The sequence below is a fragment of the Primulina huaijiensis genome, chromosome 13, assembly GCF_012295235.1.
Source record: "Primulina huaijiensis isolate GDHJ02 chromosome 13, ASM1229523v2, whole genome shotgun sequence".
In the NCBI taxonomy this organism is placed as follows: Eukaryota; Viridiplantae; Streptophyta; class Magnoliopsida; order Lamiales; family Gesneriaceae; genus Primulina; species Primulina huaijiensis.
The window spans coordinates 19,423,421-19,446,356 of NC_133318.1; the positions used below are offsets into that span (position 1 = coordinate 19,423,421).

The following is a 22,936-nucleotide window of genomic DNA, read 5'->3' on the forward strand; positions in this document are numbered from 1 at the left end:
CTTATATGATTAAGGAAATTGCAAGATATTGTTACCTTTTAATCGGGGTTTCATTCGCTGCACTTATCTTCAATGCATTGCAGCATTTTTTCTGGGATGTTGTGGGCGAGAACTTGACAAAATGTGTTCGTGAGAAGATGTTAGCGGCTGTTCTAAGGAATGAAATGGCATGGTTCGATCAGGAAGAGAATGATAGCTCAAGAGTTGCAGCGAGACTTGCCCTTGAAGCAAATAATGTTAGATCAGCGATTGGGGATAGAATCTCTGTTATAATGCAGAATTCTGCTCTTATGCTGGTTGCTTGTACTGCCGGATTCGTCTTACAGTGACAGGTCTGTATTCTGAAAAATCCTAATTTTTCGCTTTTTTGAAATAAAGTATTCACTGATGGCAATGCAATTTCGGCAGAAGATGTTGATGAATGGATTCTCCGGGGACTTGGAATTGGCTCATTCGAAGGCCACACAGTTAGCAGGGGAAGCTGTGGCGAATGTAAGAACAGTGGCAGCCTTTAATTCAGAATCGTTGGCCTTTTGATTTCCAGTCTCAAGCCTCCATTGCGTTGTTGCTTCTGGAAGGCTCAGATAGCCGGAAGTGGATATGGTATAGCACAGTTCATGCTCTTATCAAGGGTGAGAGGCGAAATAGAGTTCAAACATGTGGACTTCTCATATCCCATGCGACCTGATGTTTTGATCTTTCATGACATGAATCTTCGAGCCCGAGCTTGGAAAACATTAGCCCTCGTTGGACCTAGTGGCTGTGGTAAGAGCTCAGTCATCTCCCTCATACAGAGATTCTATGAACCCTCTTCCGGGCGTGTTATAATTGATGGAAAAGATATCAGGAAGTACAATTTGAAGTCACTGCGACGCCACATTGCTGCCGTACCACAAGAACCCTGCCTCTTTTCAACAACCATCTACGAAAACATAGCTTATGGGTACGATTCAGCCACTGAATCAGAAATCACTGAAGCAGCAACATTTGCTAATGCTCACAAGTTCATATCCTCATTACCCGATGGTTACAAAACATTTGTTGGGGAACGGGGAATACAACTCTCTGGTGGACAGAAACAAAGAATCGCCATTGCTCGAGCTTTACTGAGAAAATCCCAGATAATTTTGTTCGATGAAGCCACTAGTGCACTTGACGCCGAGTCCGAAAGGTGCGTACAAGAAGCTTTGGAGCGCTCCTGTGCAGGAAAAACGACAATTTTAGTCACACACAGACTTTCAACTATCAGAAATGCGCACGTCATTGCGGTTCTTGAAGATGGGAAAGTAGCAGAACAAGGTTCTCATTCTCATCTATTGAAAAATCACCCCGATGGCATGTATGCGCGTGTGGTACAATTACAACTACTCACTACCGTTAATGGCACCGCATCAGGTTCTACAGCTACTTCATTTCCACCACACGATCAAGGTCAATGAAGTTAAGCTAAATGACACCTGAATAGAAGTATACTCGAGAAATTTTGATAGATCCCAAATTGATTTCCTGGCTCTCGTGTTTTCTTGGGATTTTGATGTTGTATATAGCATGATTATTAGCTAAAATAACGATGTAGATAAGTTTACACAAATATATCTAATATATATATAGTTGTAGTTTACCCTTTCAAACACCTAGTCAAATTTAACTCCTTGCTCTACATTGATAAAAGTGATGAACAATTAAATTTTATTTTCTTTCGTACTTCTTAATCTTCTGAGTAAGGAATTTTATAAACGAGTAACCCGAGGGAAGGAAACAACGTTCCTTCACGAATTTAGATCCTTGCAAGAAACAGTGCAGCATCGATGATGAAACGTCAAAATAACCCACACGGGAAGAACACCATGTGGATCAAACTCATGGAAGGAGACCATGTCTGAGCATCTTTCATGTTCACGAAGACAGTGATTTGAGTACACAAAGACGTGGGAAACAACATCATTGGCCAACTTCACGTGGTGGTTGCACAAATGGAAAGCAAACTTATAAAAAAGAGAAGCAAATAAAAAAAGAACAAAAATAGGACAAGGGATTATTAGTCTCATCATTATATCGTGAAGTATAATGTGGCTCAAAGTCTAGTGATACAGCTGCTAGTTTGTCAAAAAACAATGCTTTTGAAGCTTTTAGTTTTCATTCACCTGTGTATTTGGTGCATAATCACAATCATTTCAATTTTCAAGTTCGGAAATGCCTGTGGGTGAAGCATTTTAAAAAAGATACCTGTATTTTTATCATCGATTAATCGCGAACTCAATTTCAATGTGTTGAGTGCAATAATTGTCCTTACTTGATAGAACGATCGAACCGTGATGCTTGAACTACTATGTGGTTTAAAATATTTGAGTTGCACCATTACCACTAGCTATAGCTTTTGGTACAACGGCAAGCCCCCACTCCTACACAACGGCTATATTTTTATCGTCGATTAATCGCGTACTCAATTCAAGTCCTACTTTTATCAAGTTGTTTACTCTCAAATTCTAGTCCATCTACCGAATTTGAGTCATTTTTATATTTATTTATGTGCTTATTCCTTCTTCATCTATGTATATTCAATGCTTATATACTGCTCGAATGTAACAGAAAACCATTATTCAAGAATCAGTTTATCTGGAGTCATGACCCATGATACATAAACTTCATAAACCAACACAGTATAAGTTTACTGCATTTCTCATGCCATATCGATACACAAGATGTTCTCATGTAACCGGAAAAATCACTCAGTCAAAACCTCAGGGTCGAACAAGAGGCCCATCATGCTGGAATTAGCATCACACAATCATATCAGAAGCTTCTCGATGGCATCCTGCATCAGGCAATATCAATTTAGAAATAAAAATATCATAAATTAACGTCAACTAGTACAAATTCTGAATATATCGTATCAAATATATGAATAAACAGACAAAAGAAAAAAAGCTGGAGGCACCCCCACAAATTACCTTCAGCTGCTGTATTTGAGATTTCAACTGGCTTCCTTCGTTGCTCGTCACTGAACAAGCAATAACTGGTCTGGTAACTCCACATGCCCGACCAAGAGCTTGCTTTGATGGAACGAAAACATAAGGCACATTCTGCACTCAAAAGCAAAAGGTCGGATACATTGTTTAGCCTCTGAAATAACCAATATATCGAGTTTTGAGTAACATGACTTGAAGTATATTTTTGTACTCGGACCATTCCAAGTAACTCATACCTCATGCTAATTAAGTTTTGAAAGTACCATTAGTTATTTAATTTAAATGATGATTAACTATTAAGTATGCCAACCTATGTAATGCCTGCAGAAAGAAATATTTTTGAAAAAGATCGTCCATTATCATTGACTACAACTCATTAAAATAGACCTACGGCCACATTATAAGTATAACACTATGTTACGGTCCTTCAGTTTTAAGGGTAATTGCATGGTTTTTGGAAATGATTAACAAGTCAGAGAGAGTGTCCACACAAAAGGGTAGTCATTTTGCTCTGGCTTCATGGGACAAACAACTACGGGGACCCATTTTCGAAGTATATTTCAAACAAAATTTCCAAATTAGGAGACCAAGGCATTTGGCCTCGAGTCGCACTCCCCACCCCTATAATTCCAAAACAAAAAAAAAATTCTGAATTAGAACAGTTACCTTATCTTCAGCAAGAAGAGGAAGGTGAAGAAGAATTTCAAGAGGCTCAGTGTCAGCTGCCATAACAATGAACTCGGAAATTCCTCTGTTGAGAGTCTTAGTTGCTGCAACAAACAAACACACAGATATGCATTCCATCGTCGAAATTATATCAATAAACATAGCGATCAAATAACGACAACATAGAGACAGTCCCGATAGAGCAGGTGGGTCTACTTCTGAAAAGAATGTTTCTGCAGAAACACACAGAAAATTTCACCTTCGTTAGCACCCTTCTTAAGTTGTTTGTAATTTGCAGCTTGTTGAACGAGATCCATAATTGTGATGGTCAGCTGGGCATCTGCCAATGGATATGCTTTGGGATTCACAGCTTCTCCAGTCTATACACACACACGCATAACATATCAAAGTATTTTAAGGAAAAAACATAAAACTTTTTTTTTAAAAAAAATAGAAGTTCGGACAAAATCAGAGAGAAAATCACGAAAGAATTACCATGATTGCTGATTGACTGGATAAATTAGGGTTTGAGGGGGGTGGATGGATTAGGGTTTAACTAGATTGATCAACTTTCTTAGTATATATACATCCTCGAGGAACCATGGCTGCGGCTGTGTCTAAGTTTTCATTAGCCTACTAGCCGCGAACTTCACTGCTCTCTTCTGAGTTTTCGGGCTGACCCGCTAATAATCCAACACCAGGCCCAATACAAAAAATAGATGAAGCTTTGATCAACTGGTAAACTTGTTAGATTCGTTTGTTTTCAATGTTATGAAATTAACGTAAATAAATTCATCTTATTACCTTTTTTAAAATTATAAACTTTTATAAGATTATTTTACAACTCAATTTCTTACAAAAATATTTTACTCGATTCGATCTATTAAAAATATTATTTTTTATATCAAAAATATTAATTTTTAACATGGATCGACCTTATCTGAGAAGACACTCAATTTTTATTATTTTGCAACATATTATCATTTTAAAAAATACAATTTATACGTATGTTGAGAGCTAGATCCTGTAGAGTGGAAATTACAATTTGATATGCATACGTATCATGTAGGTTAATGTTATTATCAATTTAAAAAATAAAAACGAGAGAAGATAACATCTAAATTGGTACAAACTTTCTTCGGTGATTCTATAGATAATTCTGAATTTCTAACAAAATCTTCCTACGTGAATTTTAGCCTTACACGTGAGCTCGATCGAGCATAGTGCGATCGCTAATAATTCAATATTTAATCCCAATGCGGAATATCCTTAATACAGAGTTCGACATCCTTGACAAGGCCTAATTCAGAGTTCGCAAAGTGACATATATAGTAATACTACATAAAACTCCAAAATTACCCACAAAATACAATTTCCGGCGTATCTCCAAAAAAACTGATTCGAGCCGAAGTTTAGAAAGAGCGAAAAAACTCCATCTTACAAACAAACAACATAAACAGGCCATCTCAGGAAATGAAGCACCAACATGAAGATATATCACCCGAATCACATGAAAGTTCTTAGAAGAACTATCGAATCCATTTGACATAGTATAGCACTACAACCGACAGTAAAACAAATTATTGAAAAATGCAAAAACAATAATCTAGTTTGGTACCCTGTTGCATAATACCGCTAAAATCTCTCAGGCATATATATGATATTTGGGATAGTCGTGCTATATTGTTAACCCAAGCCACCAATTTACATTGACATTAACTTTGGACCATTATCTGGCATGCCCATACCAGCAGCTAGCTCTGCGTCTAGTTGAGTGTGAGGAGCTGGCCCCGCCATTAGCTTTAAACTGCCAAAAATAGCACTTCAGTTAAAAAGCATGTAATATCAATCAATCTATTTTATATTGCCTAAACATAAATGCTTATGCAAAGAGGTTGCATAATTTTCTAAGTAAACATGTTTTTTGAAAAATCAAAAGAAAGCACAAAAATGAAAAATGCTTTCTAGTTGAGCTTTTTTTACTTTGACACATCACCTAAACTAAACACATTCACAGATATCCATCAATCAACAAAGCAAAGCATAGAGGAGAACAACATAGCATATACCTTCCAGCAAATTCATAATCTCACAACTATGCCCAATTATTCTGGAATTTGGTATATCAAATATAAACTCAGTATACACTGTTCGAGTACAAAGCATTATGTTTCACATCTATATCCCACCATCATTAGTGGGTACATTCTTAACACCTGGCCTCAAAGTTCATGTAATGGGACACTAGAATGGCGAAAAAAATCCAAAAGATTATCGAAGATAGTGATGCTAACATTCATTTGGGAATTACGAAAAGAAAGAATCAAACCAATTTGAGGGTGTATCAGACAAGACAGATCTCCACTATGAAAATATTTCAACTATTAGGTTGCACTTTGACCACAGGTGCACAACTGGACAAAGATGTCAAAGGAATTCCATCTAATTCACTCTTAATCAGATGACAACCTATATTTAGCTCATTAGCTGAATCAATGATTGTGTAATATATTCATATCGAGAATTGAAATCCAATCAGATTGTTAACTTATTTTTCATTAAACTGGTTTTTAAGATAATACACCTTTCATTTATACATTTTATATTTGTTGATAATTTTCATTCGTCTAATGAGATAACCTAGATGAAAGTAGACCATTAACCTTCGATTAAATGAAATTACACAACTTTCATCCAGACTACAACAATATTTTGCAACCACATTCATCCACTAATCACGAGAAGCTCCAACCAAAATGTTAATCTTGAATCTTCCTTTGTAAGCTTGAATGAGAAAATTCCTAAAAGCGGCAAATTTGATAGAGATATAATGAAGCACGTTTACAAGAAAGGTATGAGGAATAACAACTAAGCCGCCTTATTCCAAAGAATCTAATATAACAGCCAGTAATTCAACTTCCAATTCCTTATTATTCTATAATATGAAACACTATCTCCACGTTCTTATAAAACTAAGACACCCCAGAGTAATAAAAAGAATCGAATGTGCGGAAACGAATAGCTAATGATAAAATAACCGAAAACAGAATATAGAGCAATTATTTCTGTACGCATACCGCTTCCTATGGCGTTTGGTCTTGAAATGATCATCCCTCACACTCGTATTGGCAAAATAACGACTGAAGTTGCAAAGGAAAACAAGCCAAAAATCAGTTCCAACAAAAAAAAAGATCAAATAAGATGTAAGAAAAAAATAAAATTTCAAATTACTCGCAGTGTAAACAGTAATACTGCCCCATCCCCGGAAGATCTTCATCCACGGGCAAGAGCTTCCTATCTCCCTCCGCTTTCTGAAGTTCATCATAAACCGCGTCGTCGCCTTTGAGCAGAAATTTGTTTCGGCGGAAGGTTTTATGAGAGTATCGGCGCTTCTTCACACTCCGGTGCGGACACTTCCCGCCCATCCTTCGTTGACAGGAACAGTGAAATTCGATCCCTTGCGAAAGAGAACGCAGAAACCCTAGATTGAGAAAGAGATTATGCCGTATATAATGGGTCAATTGTTATTTGGGCAACACAGCCCACAAAAATAAGAGAGCCTTGGTTTACACTAGTGATAATTGTAGTCCAAGTCCAATTCAAAGCCCATGTTGGCCCATATCCAATGTGTTTTAGTTCGAACCCAAACAATTTCGGGCTAGAGCATGGCAAGATCTGCTAACACAATGATATGCACATGCAAGCATCGAGTTTCCCTTCGCATCCATAACTCGTCGGATGCATGAGAGAAGTGGAGCACCCAAATCTAAATCTTTTTGATAATGTTTTTATAAATACTTAATAACTTTTTTAAAAAACATTTCTAAACACTACTTTAGTATGATAATGAAGACAAAAACTTGTGTGAGACGGTCTCACGGGTCGTATTTTGTGAGACGAATCTCATATTTGGGTCATCCATGAAAAGTATTACTTTTTATGATAAGAGTATTATTTTTTATTGTGAATATCGGTAGGGTTGACCAGTCTCACAGATAAATATTCGTGAGACCGTCTCACAAGAAACATACTCTAGTATGAAATAAAAAACGTATTAAAATCAAGAATACATTATTTTGAATTATAATTAACAAAAATAATCGAGATTTTATCTTTCTGTTTGTTTTTTTATTATTATTATTAAATATGATATTTTGAAACCCTCGAATAGTTCGACCTCGTTTTGGGTTACCTACATAATATAGTGGACGTAGAGTTGAATCCAGAAATGTAAAGGAATATCAAAGTGGTCCAAATCCGAAACCACTACTATCGCGAAGTATCGATTGGCCACCAATTAAAACTTTGGACGGTCTCATGGATTTATATCTATGAAACATATATATCGGCTCGATCANATTTATACGAGTAAATTTTTATTTTTTACAATCTTGGTCTAGAAATTAATGTTGATTCGAATTTAGAGCTATAGTGGATTAAAACTAGGCCACAAAACAACTCATGATGTATTGGTTAAGTGGTTAAAGTCAAGGCCTTGGTTGAGGCGTTCATAAACTTATTGGTATCAGATTCGAGTCTCACTCATTGCAGGTAATTTTCTTAATTTATTTAGATAAATTTATTTGTTTATTTATATTTTTAACTTATTTGAGATAAGTAAGTCATGAGTTCCTGTCTAAGTTTCGTTAATAATAAGATAATTATTGAAAGAATATCATACTTGTCTTTTAAAAAAACTATGACACAAAACGTGGTAAAAAAAGTCAGACGTGTCAACTTCAACTTTAATTTTCCACCTCACTAATTTTCAAAGTGACTAATAATTCCAAATTCTAGCCAACTTTCGTATATACATTTTTTTTCCCAGAAAAAAAGTACGAGATACTGGCCTTGCGATGGCTCGACCATCTTATTATCACCAATTTTATTTCAAGAATTAGGAAACTAGCCTTTCATCATCTTTTGGGGAAAAAAAATAGATTTACATAATATGGACTTATACAATAGATCGACAGTAAAGCCATCACGAGGCTAGTAAGTACGATATATATATATATATATATAATTTTGATATGATGCACACTCATTTTGCTTATCTATGTGAGCACCGTTGAGGTGTTACTTACTTATTGGATGTGATAAAACATATCAAAATTATACATAAACACCCCGACGATTTTTACATAAGTGTGCACGATATGTTTATTATGAGATATACATAGAGTACCGTATATGTGTATGCTAAGTAACGACACAACTTGGTCTCGTGTAACCACGGGCGTAGCCAGGAGCCATGTGTTGTTCCGCTCGGACGGTAGCTCGAGTGGCTTGTTTTTTTTTTGATCTTTTGTATACATAAAATTTTGTCTTATTTTCTGACAGTCCGGTGCTTCATTTGTCAATATTAGTTCAACCATGGTTTAAAAAATTCTAGTCGGCCCAGATAGAAATGAAAACCTTACTCCGTCACTGCGTGTAACGGCTTGAATAAGTTGAGTTGAAACCTCCGATAAAATAATTGATTGGTGATCATGCATAGCGTTTTCCACACTTCGATCATTTTTTTTTTATGGAGTCGGATGTATATTGACTTCACAATGCTTAGAATTTTCTGTAAGTAAACTTGAAAATCGATATGCATCGTGAGCTGCGGGGAACGTGTGCCTACCACATAGTTGAAAGTCTTCATCCTTAATAACACGATTTCCATCATTTTATGGGATAAAATAGAAATATTGTGCAATTTTAGTATTTGTTTCATGTATTGTTTGACTCGAATTTTATAACAAGTGAAGGTATATATCGTCTTGTTATTTATATATTTCTCTCAATTCAATGTAATGTTATTAAGTATTTAATGTATAAAAATAATAATAAATTGATTGCTCATGAATCTTATAATCAAATGTTCAGAGAGTGGGTTTTCAACTTTCAACCCATGGTGTCACAATTATTATTCATATTATAGGGACTAGAGTGCGCAACTCTATAATTTACAAATTCGTTCAATTCTTGATCCAGATTGAGTTGGTAAACTAGACGATTTGTTTAGTTACTCCAAAAAAACATCAATTATTTATTTTGATATTATTTTTAAATTATATTATGTTATCTTATCAAACTAACAAATATCTTTCAAAATGATACAAGAGGTGCAAACCACTTTGATACTCACGGAAAATTTAAGATCTGCTTCCAGCAAGTGTCACTAGTCCAGACTCAGGTTTTGAAATTGTCCTGAGCCTGAAATCACGAATAGACCGTTAGAAAGGGGCCGGAAGGGTGTCTCGGCGTAGCCCCTCCGACGCTCAAGTCAAAGACTGAAGATATATGAGGGGAGCAGCTAAGAGCGTTGCTGAAAATAATATAGTGAATCTGAATGAGTTGGACGCTCAAACCTGTATTTATATGAGCGTACCTGGGCCTTTCATGAGCATTTCATCCGGGCTAGGGATGGGTCGAGGTTTGGGCCTGATCTTGAGAAGCCCATTTATGAGGTATCACACTTATTTTCTAGCTTTTGGAACTCCTAAACGAGCAATTTAATGTATATCAAATGTAGTGACTAAATCTCTACAATAAAAACAAATAAATTTATAATTTAACAATTAACCAAATTGAAATTGAGGGCAGAAAAGTAATTTCAGTGAGTCATGGCTTAGTCAAAGTTAGCTGTTTTGTCACGAAACCTAAGCTCCAAATTTAGTCTACTCGGACGGGAATCGGTAATCCATCGTCCCATATGTCATACATTCACATTCATATCACATACATACATACATAGATACATGTGTCATGTGTGTGACACGCAAAAATACAAAACAAACTCGATTCGATTTCATTTTTCTCCTTCATTTTATTATAGTGGGTCCCATATGCCTTTTTAAAAATCAAATCTATTTTTTTTGCAAAAATTTGTATGAGACGATCTCACGGATCGTATTTTGTGAGACAGATCTCTTATTTGGGTCATCTATTAAAAAGTATTATTTTTTACGCTAAGAGTATTATTTTTTATTGTGAATATCGATATGATTGACTCGTCTCACATATAAAGATTCGTGAAACTGTCTTATAAGATATCACTTTTTCTTTTTTTTTTCAATTTATTTTTGCTATAAATTCCCCCATTGCCACCTCCATTTCCTCCCCTTCAAGCAATTACATTTCTTTCCTAATAATTCTAATTCTTGAGAGAAAATAGTTAACCCATATTAACAATCAAATGGGTGAGGTAATTAATCTAATTAATGTTTCTAATTTTTTCTTTTCTTAGTGGTTTGATTCCTAAATTATATTTTCTCTTCTTCTGATGAAATCTTGATTTGTTTAGCTGAAAATATTCGTTTAATTTCTTGCTGCAGAAAGATGATCAGAAGAAGAGTGACGGTGAGAAGGCTCCCACTGTGACGGCTGACGGCGGCGGAAAGAAAGAGGAGGGACCAAACACGGTGGTGCTGAAACTGGACTTGCATTGTGAAGGATGTGCCAAGAAAGTTAGACGCTATGTTAATCATTTCGAAGGTATAATCATTTCTTCTTCGGCTTCTTCTCTTTTTTTTTCTCTTAAAAAGAATTTGTGTTATTTGATTTTTTTAATATATCGTTGCTCAATTTATATATATTCCCCACCCAAAATTATGTTTTAGATTTTTATTTCATTCGGAAAGTGAATTCTTGAAAATGCATCAGAAGAAAAAAGATGAATTGAGCTTGACTTTTGTTTAACAAGTTTGTCTGAAAACTTTTGGGAGGGACGTATTTTTTTTTTTTTTTGAAACTGGGAGGGACGTATTATAATAATTCAGACAGTAAAATTTTCTAATGAGTAACATTGAAAAAATTAACCCAAGCAACAAAAACTCAAGAATTTGGTAATTATTTTGTGAGTACCGAGTAGGTCAAATAGTTCATTGTTATAGGTCAAACCTGATTTCTTTATTTGGTCGCGAAGTATGACTTTTTGGAGTTCTCAAGAAACACCCATTTTAAGAATTTTTTTTTTAAAAAAAAAACAAAAATCCCTTTTAATAAAGAACAGTAACGGTCAAATTCAATTTGATTTTTCGCCAGACAAATTTCACCATGTATATATTTTTTTTTGGTGAAAATTTGAGAAATAATCTTGGTCAATTTTTATTTTTTTAAATACAGACGAAAGGTTTTTTTTTTCAATTCAAACATACTAGGTGATTGATACAATAGAGATATGTGGTGATAAAATGCATTTTTTTTCCCAAAAAAATATAATAATAATGTGGTAAATGTTATGTTTTGTGAAGGCGTAGAGAAAGTAAAGGCAGATTGGGGTGCCAACAAATTGACGGTGACCGGAAACGTGGACCCTTCATGGCTTCGGGAGAGAGTTGAGGTAAAAACCAAGAAGAAGGTGGAGCTCATCTCTCCTCAGCCCAAGAAGGACGGCGGCGGCGACAAGAAGTCCGACGAGAAACCGGCAGAAAAGAAAGCGGAAGAGAAGAAGGCCGAAGAAAAGAAACCAAAGGAGGTAATTAGTACAAAAAATTATTATTATTATTTGTTTTGTTGAGTTATAATAATTTTAACAATATTTATTTATGTTTTGTGGTTTTAATAATTCAGCCTGTTGTTAGCAATGTTGTGATGAAACTCACATTGCATTGTGACGGGTGCGCAACTAAAATAAAGAGGATCATCTTAAAGCACGTCGAGGGTGAGTTGGCTCAATTATATATAATTAATATTGATATAAAATAAACTTTTCTTAATATTTAATTAAAGATTGTTTTTATTAATTAAAATCATTCCTCGTATCAATTTTTACAATATATTAACGTTTTATAAGCTAATGTATTTTTCAATAGGTGTGAATTCCGTAACAACGGATGTGGACAAGGATCTGATAACGTTGATAGGAACAATGGAGCCAAAAGAAGTCCAAACTTATTTACACGAGAAACTGAAAAGGCCCGTCGAAATTATTCCACCACCCAAGAAAGACGACGGGGCCGACCCAGAGAAGAAGGGAAAAGAAGGCGACGGTGGCGACATGAAAGACAAAGCTGAAAGCGGCGGTGGAGACAAGAAAGACAAAGAAATTAGCGGCGGAGGAGATAAGAAGGAGAAAGAATCTGGCGGAGGCGAGAAAAAAGAGGGTGGAGGTGACAAGAAAGAAGCTGGACCGAAAGCCGACGGAGAGGAGAAAAAGGTTGAGGTCAACAAAATTGAGTTTCAAGGGTACAACCCACAAATAATATATGCAATGCCTCCAATGTACAACCAAAACTATTCTTACCAAGATCATTATGGTGCCCAGATGTACAATCACCAAGGCTATCCAAACACTGGTTACATGGTCCAGTATACGAATGGACCTCCTCCGCCGCCGCCGACGTACGTCAACGATCAAATTTTTAGCGATGAAAATCCGAATGGCTGTTTTGTTATGTAAAAAAGGACGTTGGAGAATGATCTTATTCCAAGCCGGGGAGAGTTGTAATTTTTAATTTTTAATTGTAATTAAGAATGAGCAGCAAGATATAGAGATTAAAATAGAAATATTCGAGCCGGGCCAGTTGGCCGGTTTTTTGTTTAATTAATTAGTTTGTTTTATGGGTACGACTTTGTATGCCGATTGTTATATTTTTGTCACTAGTTAATTAATCACTTAAAAACCGGAAAGTAACAAACAAAAAATATCAAAATTGACAATTTTTTTAATTTAAATGAATAAAAATAAAACAATGTATATATAAAACGTTTTATCTATATCAAATAATCATGGAATAACAAGAGCCATTTTCCATGCTATTAGCTAGCCTCAGGGCAGGCTTCAAGGGAGGTAGCCTAGGGCCTCCCCTGGTTGAGGTCTCTAAATTTTTTAAAAATCTTTTATTATTATTATTAATTTTTTTTAATTTTTCTTTTTATTTTCTTTGCTTAAAAGAACACACTTTCTTCTTAAAAACTCTCTTTCGTTAAATTGCTTCACTCGTAGTGAATTAAGTTTCTCATATCGAGTCAACTATCATTTTATTTTTTTATTGAATCGTTTAGTGTTTTTATTTTTAATTGATTTGCTTTTTGGTTTCCGAGATTCTAGAATTTGTAATTTGCTTATTCGGTTCTTGGATTGATTTTACTAAATTTGATCATAATTATTTCTTGCATATGTTAGTATTTAAATTATAATATGTTTTTTTTTTGTTATTTTTGTTTTGAAAAAAATCGATTATTTACTATTCTTTATTTTGATGAATCTTATTCTTTTTGTATTATATATACATATATTCATATCTAATTCGTGAGATGAATCATTACAAAAAAAAAAGGCGAGAATAGCGACGGGTTTTGACAAACCGTTGCTAGTTTAGCGACGGTTTTTAATAAACCGTCGCAATTGTAGCGACGGATTTTGATAATTCCGTCGCTCACTTGACATAGCGATGGTTTTAGATAAACCGTCTCTACTTAGCGACAGTTTTTGACAAACCGTCGCTCATATAGCGACGGTTTTTGATACCCCGTCGCTATATTAACGACGGTATTTCATTAAACCGTCGCCAACAAAAGTAAGCGACAATTTATGAAAAACGGTCGCTATTGTAGCGACGGTTTGTCAAAACTCGTCGCTATTTTGTGCGACGGGTTATATGTGCGACGGTATAATAAAAACCGTCGACATATTTGGCGACGGTTATTCTTGTCCGTCGCTAATAGCGACGGTTTTCTTAAAGCGACATTTGAACAACAACCGTCGTCGATCTAGATCGGCGACGTTTTTTCACAAAACTTTGTCTTTTCGGTTTTTTTTATTTTGTATCGAAAGTCTATCGCTTCATATAGCTACGATTTTGTCAAAGTCGCTTTTATAACTAAACCGTCGCTTTATATTAGCGACGGTGTGTTTATAACCGTCGCTAAAGTGGCGACGGTTTGTTTGTTAACTGTCGCTAAAATAGCGACGGTCTTGTTCAATAATACTGTCGCTACTGGCGACGGTGTTTGAGAAACCGTCGCTGATAGATAACGACGCGACCTCCTGTTACGGATCTCCAAACCGTCGCTACAACTGTCGCCTAACCCACCGTCGCTACTCCCTTTTATTTTGTAGTGAATATTTGGGAGTTCGTCGAGTTTTTTTTTTTTTTCTTTCTATACAATTGGTTATGTCATTCTTTTTAGTTGCAAGAATTAGGAATTTTGATTATTAAGTGAATTGATTGTATCGATCAATTATTGTCAAAAGCTTTGACAATAAATAAAAGAAGTATTTAATTTTCTATAACGATCTAAGATACATTTTATATTGTGATTATATCTATTAAATCTCATATCAGCAATCAATCTTTGTTAGTATTTAATTTATATTAATAATTGGTGATAATATGTGTATTTAACTATATATATGCTCGTATATAATAATTTTATATTTAGTAAAAAATTTATATAGGATATTCCTCCCCTAAAAATTAGCCAAATTAAAGAGAATAGCGGAGTCATGATTATTAATATATTCGGACTATAATTTTNCTCCAATTTTCTGAAGACACAAATCAACTTCTACCAATAATGAAATTAAATATTTACATCAATGAACATAAAAGAAAATTTAAATCGTTTAAAAAAATCGTAGTATATATATGGACATGCATTATCCTAACTCGCGCATGCATGCAATAGTGACGTATAGTTTGCATCTACGTACATATATGACATGTTAGATTTAATATTATATCGTACGAGGGGGCAAAATTCATGCAGCTTTAAATTTTAATTTAGTTCAATTAATTTATTAATTTCATCGAGGAAAATAAGATCTGGAAGTTAAAAGACGTTCCAACCACTAAGAAGACCATATGTATCTTGTTTAATTAATAATTTATGTTGTTTTCTATATATTTGGTCATAATTAATAATATCGTGTTATCAAGTATAATGACTTTTAAGAATCTCTAGTAGCTGCCCTTGATTTCGATCTAAGGACTTAATTGTCTTCTCATTACATTAATTAATTGATTAAGGCTAAGCATGCAATGTGATTTGGATGTTGATCTACCTTACAATTTGTAGCGTTTCCAAACTATTAATTAAGTACGTGAAATAGTACTGCTTGAGAGCGGCTCGAAAAATATTTGACGATTAGACTTGTGAGTTCAACACAATTTGTATGATCACTGGAAACTTACAAAACAAGAGTAAAATTATAGTTAATTCTTCTGACTTTAGGTTAATCCTCTCGCTCGATTATATTGTATTATATTTTTAAGAGCGATGAGATTGGTAGATTATTTTTGGGTTTTTTTTCTTTTTATCATTCATATCTTTCTCTATTTATTAATTGGTTAATTAAAATTAAAATAGAATAAACACAAATAATCACAATTTTAAATTTCTTTCATCTTCACGAGACCTGTTGCTAAAATATTGATTAATTTGCCCATTCCAAAATAATTTTTGATTTTATAAATTGTCCTTTTTTAAAAATNAATAATTAAAACAAAAGTAACATGGCGCTTGTTGGATCGATTGCTTTACGATTTTGTTTCAATTATTTGCAAGTGGGAATGCATGTAAGCATCTGAACCTGTCGGTCAACTTTTGGCTTGCATATCCGACTTGTATATACGTGCCTACATGTATCCAGGTGAGCACCAAAAATATATTGAATTATTGTAAAATATAAGTTCAGTTAATAATATCTGAATAATCTTCATATTCCACGCCATTTCTCAAACCCACTATATTGCCTTCAAGGAGTGTCTAATTTTGTAAAATATATTAGCGTTTGATCAGTGGTAATGATTCATAAGTTTATCAACACTTTCTCGGGTGATTCTGTCGCATAATAATTGTTCATTATAGTTTACCTGACTAACATGATTTTTAAGCCACTACATTAACATGATGGTTTACCCAATACACATTGAAATATACCAGTTGTGGTTTCCAGTATCATAAAAATAATTAAGCTTCAAAGAAACACATGTAGAGAGTTCTTTTTAAAAAAAATCTAATGAATCAATAATTCATTTAGATTCTTAAAATTTCCCCCTAAATCTACCGACCCAATACAGAAGAAAGTAAAATTTTGTAGAAAGGATGGTCTCTCCTGTCCATTTATATCCGAAAATTCTTTTACTTTTAAAAAGACATAATATCCATGATTCGTGAAATCACGAGATATTTAGATATCGGCAGTGAAATGTCGATCACCATGATATTTGAACCCGCACTACTATGATTACTAGTGAAGAGAACAGTGTAAACTCTTGGGTCACAATCACTAGTGCTAATATAGGATTCTGATACTATAAAACTCAATTACTTTTAGGTATATTTATTTGTATCGCGCATTCCCTTTTTGTTATTCTTTAGGCGATGAGACATTTGAAGAGCCGATTCAATCTTTACATAATTGGAAAATAGTTTAGTGCTTGCATTGCATGAAGTCTTTTTTCCTTGTTATCCATAATCTTATCGCCATTTTTCTTTTTTTAACCTTGTTAACCTGTTACCGTTATCTTTTGGTACGCTCTGGATAAACCCAAAAAATTAGCGCATCAGGTAAATCACTTGTATGTTAGCTTAGGCTCAAAATGAGAAAACAGAGATACGAAAAAATTGAATACCCCATCTTTTGATAGATTTCCCGCTATACTCAACCATCTCAGTCTCAGTTACCCATTGGACATCTTTATAAATCAAATCTCCCTAAATTATTTTTTGTTGGTCCACCTTATCCTGCATTTCCCATATGATGTGCTTCAAATATTACTATTTGTTTTAGAGTTTGTGACGAGAGATATGTACTGTGCTCAATTGCAAAAGACGTCATTAAGTCACTTGTGACTTCAGCATCCAAGTTAAAAAATGTAGCAGTCACAAAGTCTTATATTCGAGTTCCATCGATAAATTGTACGCCATCCTATTTACTAGCCTAAAAGTGGAGATGAATCGTATTGCAGCTTACATTTGTACAACTCATTCTACACTAAGAGTGTTATTTTTTATATATATGCTTGGTCGAACACTAATTCTGTAGGACCGAGCGCTTGCAATTTTACCAAAAGCTATTGCTGGTGGTAATGGTGCAACTCAAATCTTTTAAACCGCACAGCAGCTCAAGCACCACGGTTCGATCGCTCTACCAAGCAGGGACAATTATTGCACCCAACAAGCTCCCTCCCAATAATTGCCGCTCGATCCTACAATTGGTATCAGAGCCAAGGTCATGGGTTCGATTCTCATTTATTGCAAAGAGTGCAATTATTGGGAGGGAGATTGTTGGGTGCAATAATTGTACCTGCTTGGTAGAGCGATCGAACCGTGGTGCTTGAGCTGCTGTGCGGTTTAAAAGATTTGAGTTGCACCATTACCACCAGCAATAGCTTTTGGTAAAGCGACAAGCGATCGGTCCTACAATTGGTATCAGAGTCAAGGTCATGGGTTCGATTCTCATTGATTGCAAGGAGTGCAATTATTGAGAAGGAGATTGTTGTTTGAAATAATTGTCCATGCTTGGTAGAGCAATCGAACCTTGGTGCTTGAGTTGCTATGCGGTTTAAAAGATTTCATAACATATATTAAGCATGTCAGAAATACCGGACCCGAAGGATTTACTGGAAATTGGCCTTCAGTCCCCAGCCGTCGATTTTTTTTATGTTCAGTCTCTGGGTACTTTTTTAGTACCACATTTCCAAATGAAGTGTACCACATTTTCACATGATGTGTACCATATTTTGTATGACATAGTACCACAATTTTGTGAGTAGGGAGTGAACCCAAAGAAATATTTTGATTGTGGATTTTCCACAAACTTCCCCAAGGATTTATATGGAAATTGAAAGCACTACAATTGTAAATTTTTTTTATTATACTTATTGTTTATCTTTCGCAATGTATAGCCAAGTGTTAATAAAAAATAATACATGATAAGTTGAGGAATTTGAAATAGGAAGAAAAATCCAAGCACTTAACGATAAAACTGATTTGTCAAAGGAATTTTGATACTAAACAATTTCTTTCTTTGTTTGTTTGTTTTATTTCTTCCGAACATCTCAAATCAAGAAAAAAGCAAACCTTATTTGAAAATGGTTTTCATTCTAAATATTATTAAAATAATATATAATCTTTAGATTAATTTCTGGTGAAGGCTTATAGAGAAGAATAGCGATCGATCAAATAATATATAATCTTTAGATTAATTTCTGGTGAAGGCTTATAGAGAAGAATAGCGATCGATCAAACGCATTTCCCAATTAAATTGATTTTGAATTCATGCAAATTAAAGAAAGTTTACCTGTTTTGAACACGGACTAGTAAGTAGTAACCATTCGTTGATATCGACCGCATTTTTTAGGCGCTTTGGAGTCGACCCATTGATCAAGACGTGGTTGGGCTATAACAGAAATATTTCTCTAAGTGTAGCATATGATCTTTCATAGATAAATCTCATATCGTCGGTCTCTTTGTGATTTCACTAGTTAAACAGTCTCTTTATCCCAATTACAAAAGTATTGCTCGAGATAAAATTTTGAAGAAAATTATTGAACTGAGCTAAAAAAAAAAAAAAAAAAAAACNATTATCGACTCAGGTTGGATGAACTACAAGTTGAATTTTAAAAAAAAAATGATAAAAATAAATTATCTTCTCAGCTAATGGTCCATGACATATTCTTATTTGGCTGCATATATACTCTTCAAATAATTCTAAAAATTAAACCGATTAACTTAAAAAAAAGGTGAATAAGATAAATATTTTATGCATAAAAAATTACAGTAGAATATATTTTGTGATACGATATCACGGAAATTACAGTAGGTCTCTTGTGAGATGATCTCGCATGTATTTATCTATGAGAGTGATAATTATTTTAATATTTACAATAATAAATAATACTTTTAACATAAAAAAATAATTATTTCTGAACGATTCAAATAAGATATATGTCTTACAAAATTCATTAGTAAGTTTTAGTGCAAAAGTTAAACACAAAGTAGTGATGCATGGGATCACGTATGTTCAATAGCGACGCTTAATTATGTCCATTAAAGAAGAGACTGCGACGTTTATCAAGATTTTCTTCGGGCATGCACCTAATTTTTCTAGGTTCCGAATTATAATTTCTTGAAAAATATGCTGGTCCCATGTGTCATTTTAATTAAATTAATTACAAATGGACCTTTGTGAAATATCAATAAACTAAACCTTGAAATTTTCTATGTTAAAAATTAATGAAGTAAATCTATTTATAATTTGGTATTTTATATTTATAGCCGAATTCTCGATGAAATAGTAATAAACCAAACCCTTTTCGTTTTTTTTTTATTTAAAAATACGGGGGGTTACATCTCATTATTTTTGACTGATATAGACATGAACTTGGTCGANTTTAAAAAAAACATGAGATTTCAATTAGTTCGTCTATTTTTAATAGATGGTTTTAGCTATTTAAAGTAACACATGGATCTTTATGCAATTTTCCACCAAAAATTTAAAATGTCAGTCAAATGATATTACACCACAATTGAAAATTTCTTGATTTGCTCCAAAAATTCTTCGCGTATATCACTATTTTCTTTTCACTCAATTCAAATGGATAGATTTGTATTCGTTGGATTAGACATTAATCTTATAGAAAAAAACAGTACAAGCACTTGCACTTAACCCATTCACTTCTATAATTAATGCATTGCGGGAAAAAGGTCCAACGCACGTTAATTAAGTAATTGAGTGCCTTCCGATTAATTCTTTTGTCTGTATCTACTGCGTGTAACGTGACCAAATTATTCTTTAATTATTATTATTTCCATAATTTTTTAAGATCGATTGATGCCTCTAACTACACTGATAAATACACCATTGTTTTATATAATGATTTGATGCATGCCTAATTACAGCAGATTATCAATATTCAACATCTGGAATTATAGTTACTAATTTACAAAGCATTAGCTACAATGACTTGTGGTTGATTCCGAGGTCCAATAATTATATATGGTAGGAGAACAATGAAAATACAGCGTTTAGACTTTCATGTTGTATGATTTAAAATATTGAAATTTTTGTTTTTTTTTTATTTTATAAAATATTGAAGTTGTGTTGTTATCGTCAACTATATCTTCTAGTAAAACGAAAAGTGTTGGATAATAAGAATAATATAGCTGGACAAAGTCCACGTGTGTACGTGAGCGCAACACGTTATTGGTTATTTTATTTGGATTTTAATGTACCTTTCTTATTTGATAGTAACAAATTTAATTCCTAATTCAATCAAATCATGGCCAACTAGTTATATCGAGTTTAAAGATAGGCTACACGATTATACAAATCAAGATTTATTTATTTATTTTTATCCTTAGATGGATATCAAGTGTCAACCACTCCAACGTGAACCGAATCGAGCTATTTTTATTTTCTAGATAGTTGAAAAGTGTGATAGTTTAATTAATTTTGATGAAAAATTGAATAAGAAGTGAGTGAAGATTCAATATTTACTTGAAAATTTGAATTTGTAACTTATTTTGCTTTTAAAAAAAGATACGAGGGGTGTTTTTTTTTTTTTCTAAATTTTAGGTTGCACCAACATGCAAAAAATTAATTGCTCTAAAAGATTTAATTGTAATTAATTAATAGTATATATTTATATAAAGAGAAATGATACACATCTCAACCAGAAGTGTAAACTAAAATGGTATTTAATTTAGTGGTTTCTCTCATCTAGATTATCGAAATGGAATGAAACAGTATGAGTTACGAAGATAATACAATAATATATAAATCATCTTTACAAGTAAAAGTCTGAATCAGAGCTTAAGAAGCTGATAAATCATATTGAAATTGCTGGTTTTGCACATGATGAAGAAAGTAGTTCCAAATTGTATGAAGTTTCGTATTTCTATCCGCTCTATCTCATACGAACTCGAAATTGGGTGATTTTTGATTCTATGAAAATCCAAGAAAAATAGCCCCAACTTTTTGTGTTCATCATTTTGCCCAAATATTGATTAATCAAGAATTATAATTAAGAAAAATAATCAGCCAAACATAAAGTCGGGTCTGACCAAACATAATACTCTATTTCCCCAAAAACCAACACATATTCTTCTATTTACGAAAATATTTATAAAATAATTATAGAATAAACGTGATTAACGTAAAATTTATTCGATGGCAACGATCGGAAGATTTTGAAGGAAAATTGCTCCGTTCAATCTATTTTGCTTATTCAACATCCGAAAACTTATTATTATATATGTTGGAATCCACTCAACATTTAAAACTTTTTATTATCTTTTTTTATCCTCAAAAGTAAAAATTATAAAATTATCTTCTGGATAATGTACGATCCACGAACGTGCAATCTTTTTCGATCTGAAATAAAATATAACTTTATTTAAATTAGGATGAATTTCATGAACATGATTATGCTACAACTCGGATTGATTTATCATTAGGAAATATATATATGTTATATATGAAGAGGAAATTGGCCGTATTCAACTTTTTATTTTTCAAAAAAAGAAAAGAAAAGAAAACTTTTAAGGGCCTTATGGTTGATATTTATTAGTAATTATTTCATGGCCAAACTACTTATTTAATTACTTGCATTGATCTTCTCCATCTTATCTCAACCTATTTTTTCTAATAACAATAATTTTCATATATATTTTGTAAATAATTTTTAAAAAATTCCATGTTTACCCTCAAATCTTAATAATGTGGTAACATATAATAATCCATTAAGTGAATCTTATATTTTAATTTACAACCAAAATCCAATTTAAGCCAACTTAAATGACCAATTTCACTATCTTACATATATATATATATATATGTGTATATTGCTGACATTATGTTGAACATTACTTACCTGATGTCATGTCGATACGCGAACAAAAAAAAGACCAAGGGGATTCAATGTAGGAGATTTGATAACTTTTTGTTACGTTTTTAGAGTGTAAAAGTCTACATGTATTCAATCATGATTTTTATATACTTTATAGAAGTTCCATGATATTCGAAATAGATTTTTGTAGAGTTTTAAAAGTCAAGTGATATTTCATATTGATTTTTAAAAACTTTACAAAAGTCCACGGATATTCAAAATGCCGATAAACTTTTAATAATTTCATGAAATTAATTAACATACAAACATTAAAGTCTAAAATATAACAATAATTTGTTAAAAAATATATTTGATCCAAGCCAGATATTTGAATGGATTTTTCTCTCGATCCCTCCTGTCCTCTCTATCTCACTCACTCTCATCTTCAAAAAGTATCTCTACATATAAACTAATTAATTATCTCTTTTCATCTTTCAATTTTTTTCCTTATAAAATTGAAAGTAATATATA

At 33.3% G+C, this 22,936-nt stretch overlaps 4 protein-coding genes across 4 annotated transcripts; 2 read left to right on the forward strand and 2 right to left on the reverse strand.

Moving 5' to 3' along the window:
• LOC140956253 (ABC transporter B family member 1-like) lies at positions 1-2,125 on the forward strand. The gene has a single exon (XM_073412952.1). The coding sequence runs from the start codon at positions 618-620 to the stop codon at positions 1,437-1,439; it is 822 nt and encodes a 273-aa protein (XP_073269053.1). The 5' UTR covers positions 1-617; the 3' UTR covers positions 1,440-2,125.
• A 458-nt stretch (positions 2,126-2,583) lies between these two features.
• On the reverse strand, positions 2,584-4,287 carry LOC140991705 (uncharacterized). The gene is made up of 5 exons (XM_073461820.1): positions 4,131-4,287; positions 3,895-4,015; positions 3,636-3,739; positions 2,952-3,083; positions 2,584-2,815 (listed from the first exon to the last, which is right to left on the reverse strand). The coding sequence occupies exons 1-5, from the start codon at positions 4,131-4,133 to the stop codon at positions 2,789-2,791; spliced, it is 387 nt and encodes a 128-aa protein (XP_073317921.1). The 5' UTR covers positions 4,134-4,287; the 3' UTR covers positions 2,584-2,788.
• An 822-nt stretch (positions 4,288-5,109) lies between these two features.
• Positions 5,110-7,140, reverse strand: LOC140990871 (uncharacterized). The gene is made up of 3 exons (XM_073460710.1): positions 6,867-7,140; positions 6,713-6,775; positions 5,110-5,442 (listed from the first exon to the last, which is right to left on the reverse strand). The coding sequence occupies exons 1-3, from the start codon at positions 7,058-7,060 to the stop codon at positions 5,340-5,342; spliced, it is 360 nt and encodes a 119-aa protein (XP_073316811.1). The 5' UTR covers positions 7,061-7,140; the 3' UTR covers positions 5,110-5,339.
• A 3,554-nt stretch (positions 7,141-10,694) lies between these two features.
• On the forward strand, positions 10,695-13,193 carry LOC140956351 (heavy metal-associated isoprenylated plant protein 6-like). Its single transcript, XM_073413066.1, has 5 exons — positions 10,695-10,830; positions 10,961-11,120; positions 11,879-12,102; positions 12,198-12,288; positions 12,440-13,193. The coding sequence occupies exons 1-5, from the start codon at positions 10,822-10,824 to the stop codon at positions 13,024-13,026; spliced, it is 1,071 nt and encodes a 356-aa protein (XP_073269167.1). The 5' UTR covers positions 10,695-10,821; the 3' UTR covers positions 13,027-13,193.
• Positions 13,194-22,936: the final 9,743 nt, after the last annotated feature.

Coding starts and splice junctions, on each gene's coding strand:
- LOC140956253 (XM_073412952.1), top strand. CDS start 618: ATGCTCTTATCAAGGGTGAGAGGCGAAATAGAGTTCAAACATGTGGAC.
- LOC140991705 (XM_073461820.1), bottom strand. Junction 3,740..3,894: donor TAAGAAGGGTGCTAACGAAG/GTGAAATTTTCT, acceptor TGTTTGTTGCAG/CAACTAAGACTCTCAACAGA. Junction 3,084..3,635: donor CTCTTCTTGCTGAAGATAAG/GTAACTGTTCTA, acceptor TTTTGAGTGCAG/AATGTGCCTTATGTTTTCGT.
- LOC140990871 (XM_073460710.1), bottom strand. CDS start 7,060: ATGGGCGGGAAGTGTCCGCACCGGAGTGTGAAGAAGCGCCGATACTCT. Junction 6,776..6,866: donor TATTACTGTTTACACTGCGA/GTAATTTGAAAT, acceptor TTGCAACTTCAG/TCGTTATTTTGCCAATACGA. Junction 5,443..6,712: donor ACCAAACGCCATAGGAAGCG/GTATGCGTACAG, acceptor TATTTTTGGCAG/TTTAAAGCTAATGGCGGGGC.
- LOC140956351 (XM_073413066.1), top strand. Junction 12,103..12,197: donor AAGAAAAGAAACCAAAGGAG/GTAATTAGTACA, acceptor TTAATAATTCAG/CCTGTTGTTAGCAATGTTGT. Junction 12,289..12,439: donor CATCTTAAAGCACGTCGAGG/GTGAGTTGGCTC, acceptor ATTTTTCAATAG/GTGTGAATTCCGTAACAACG.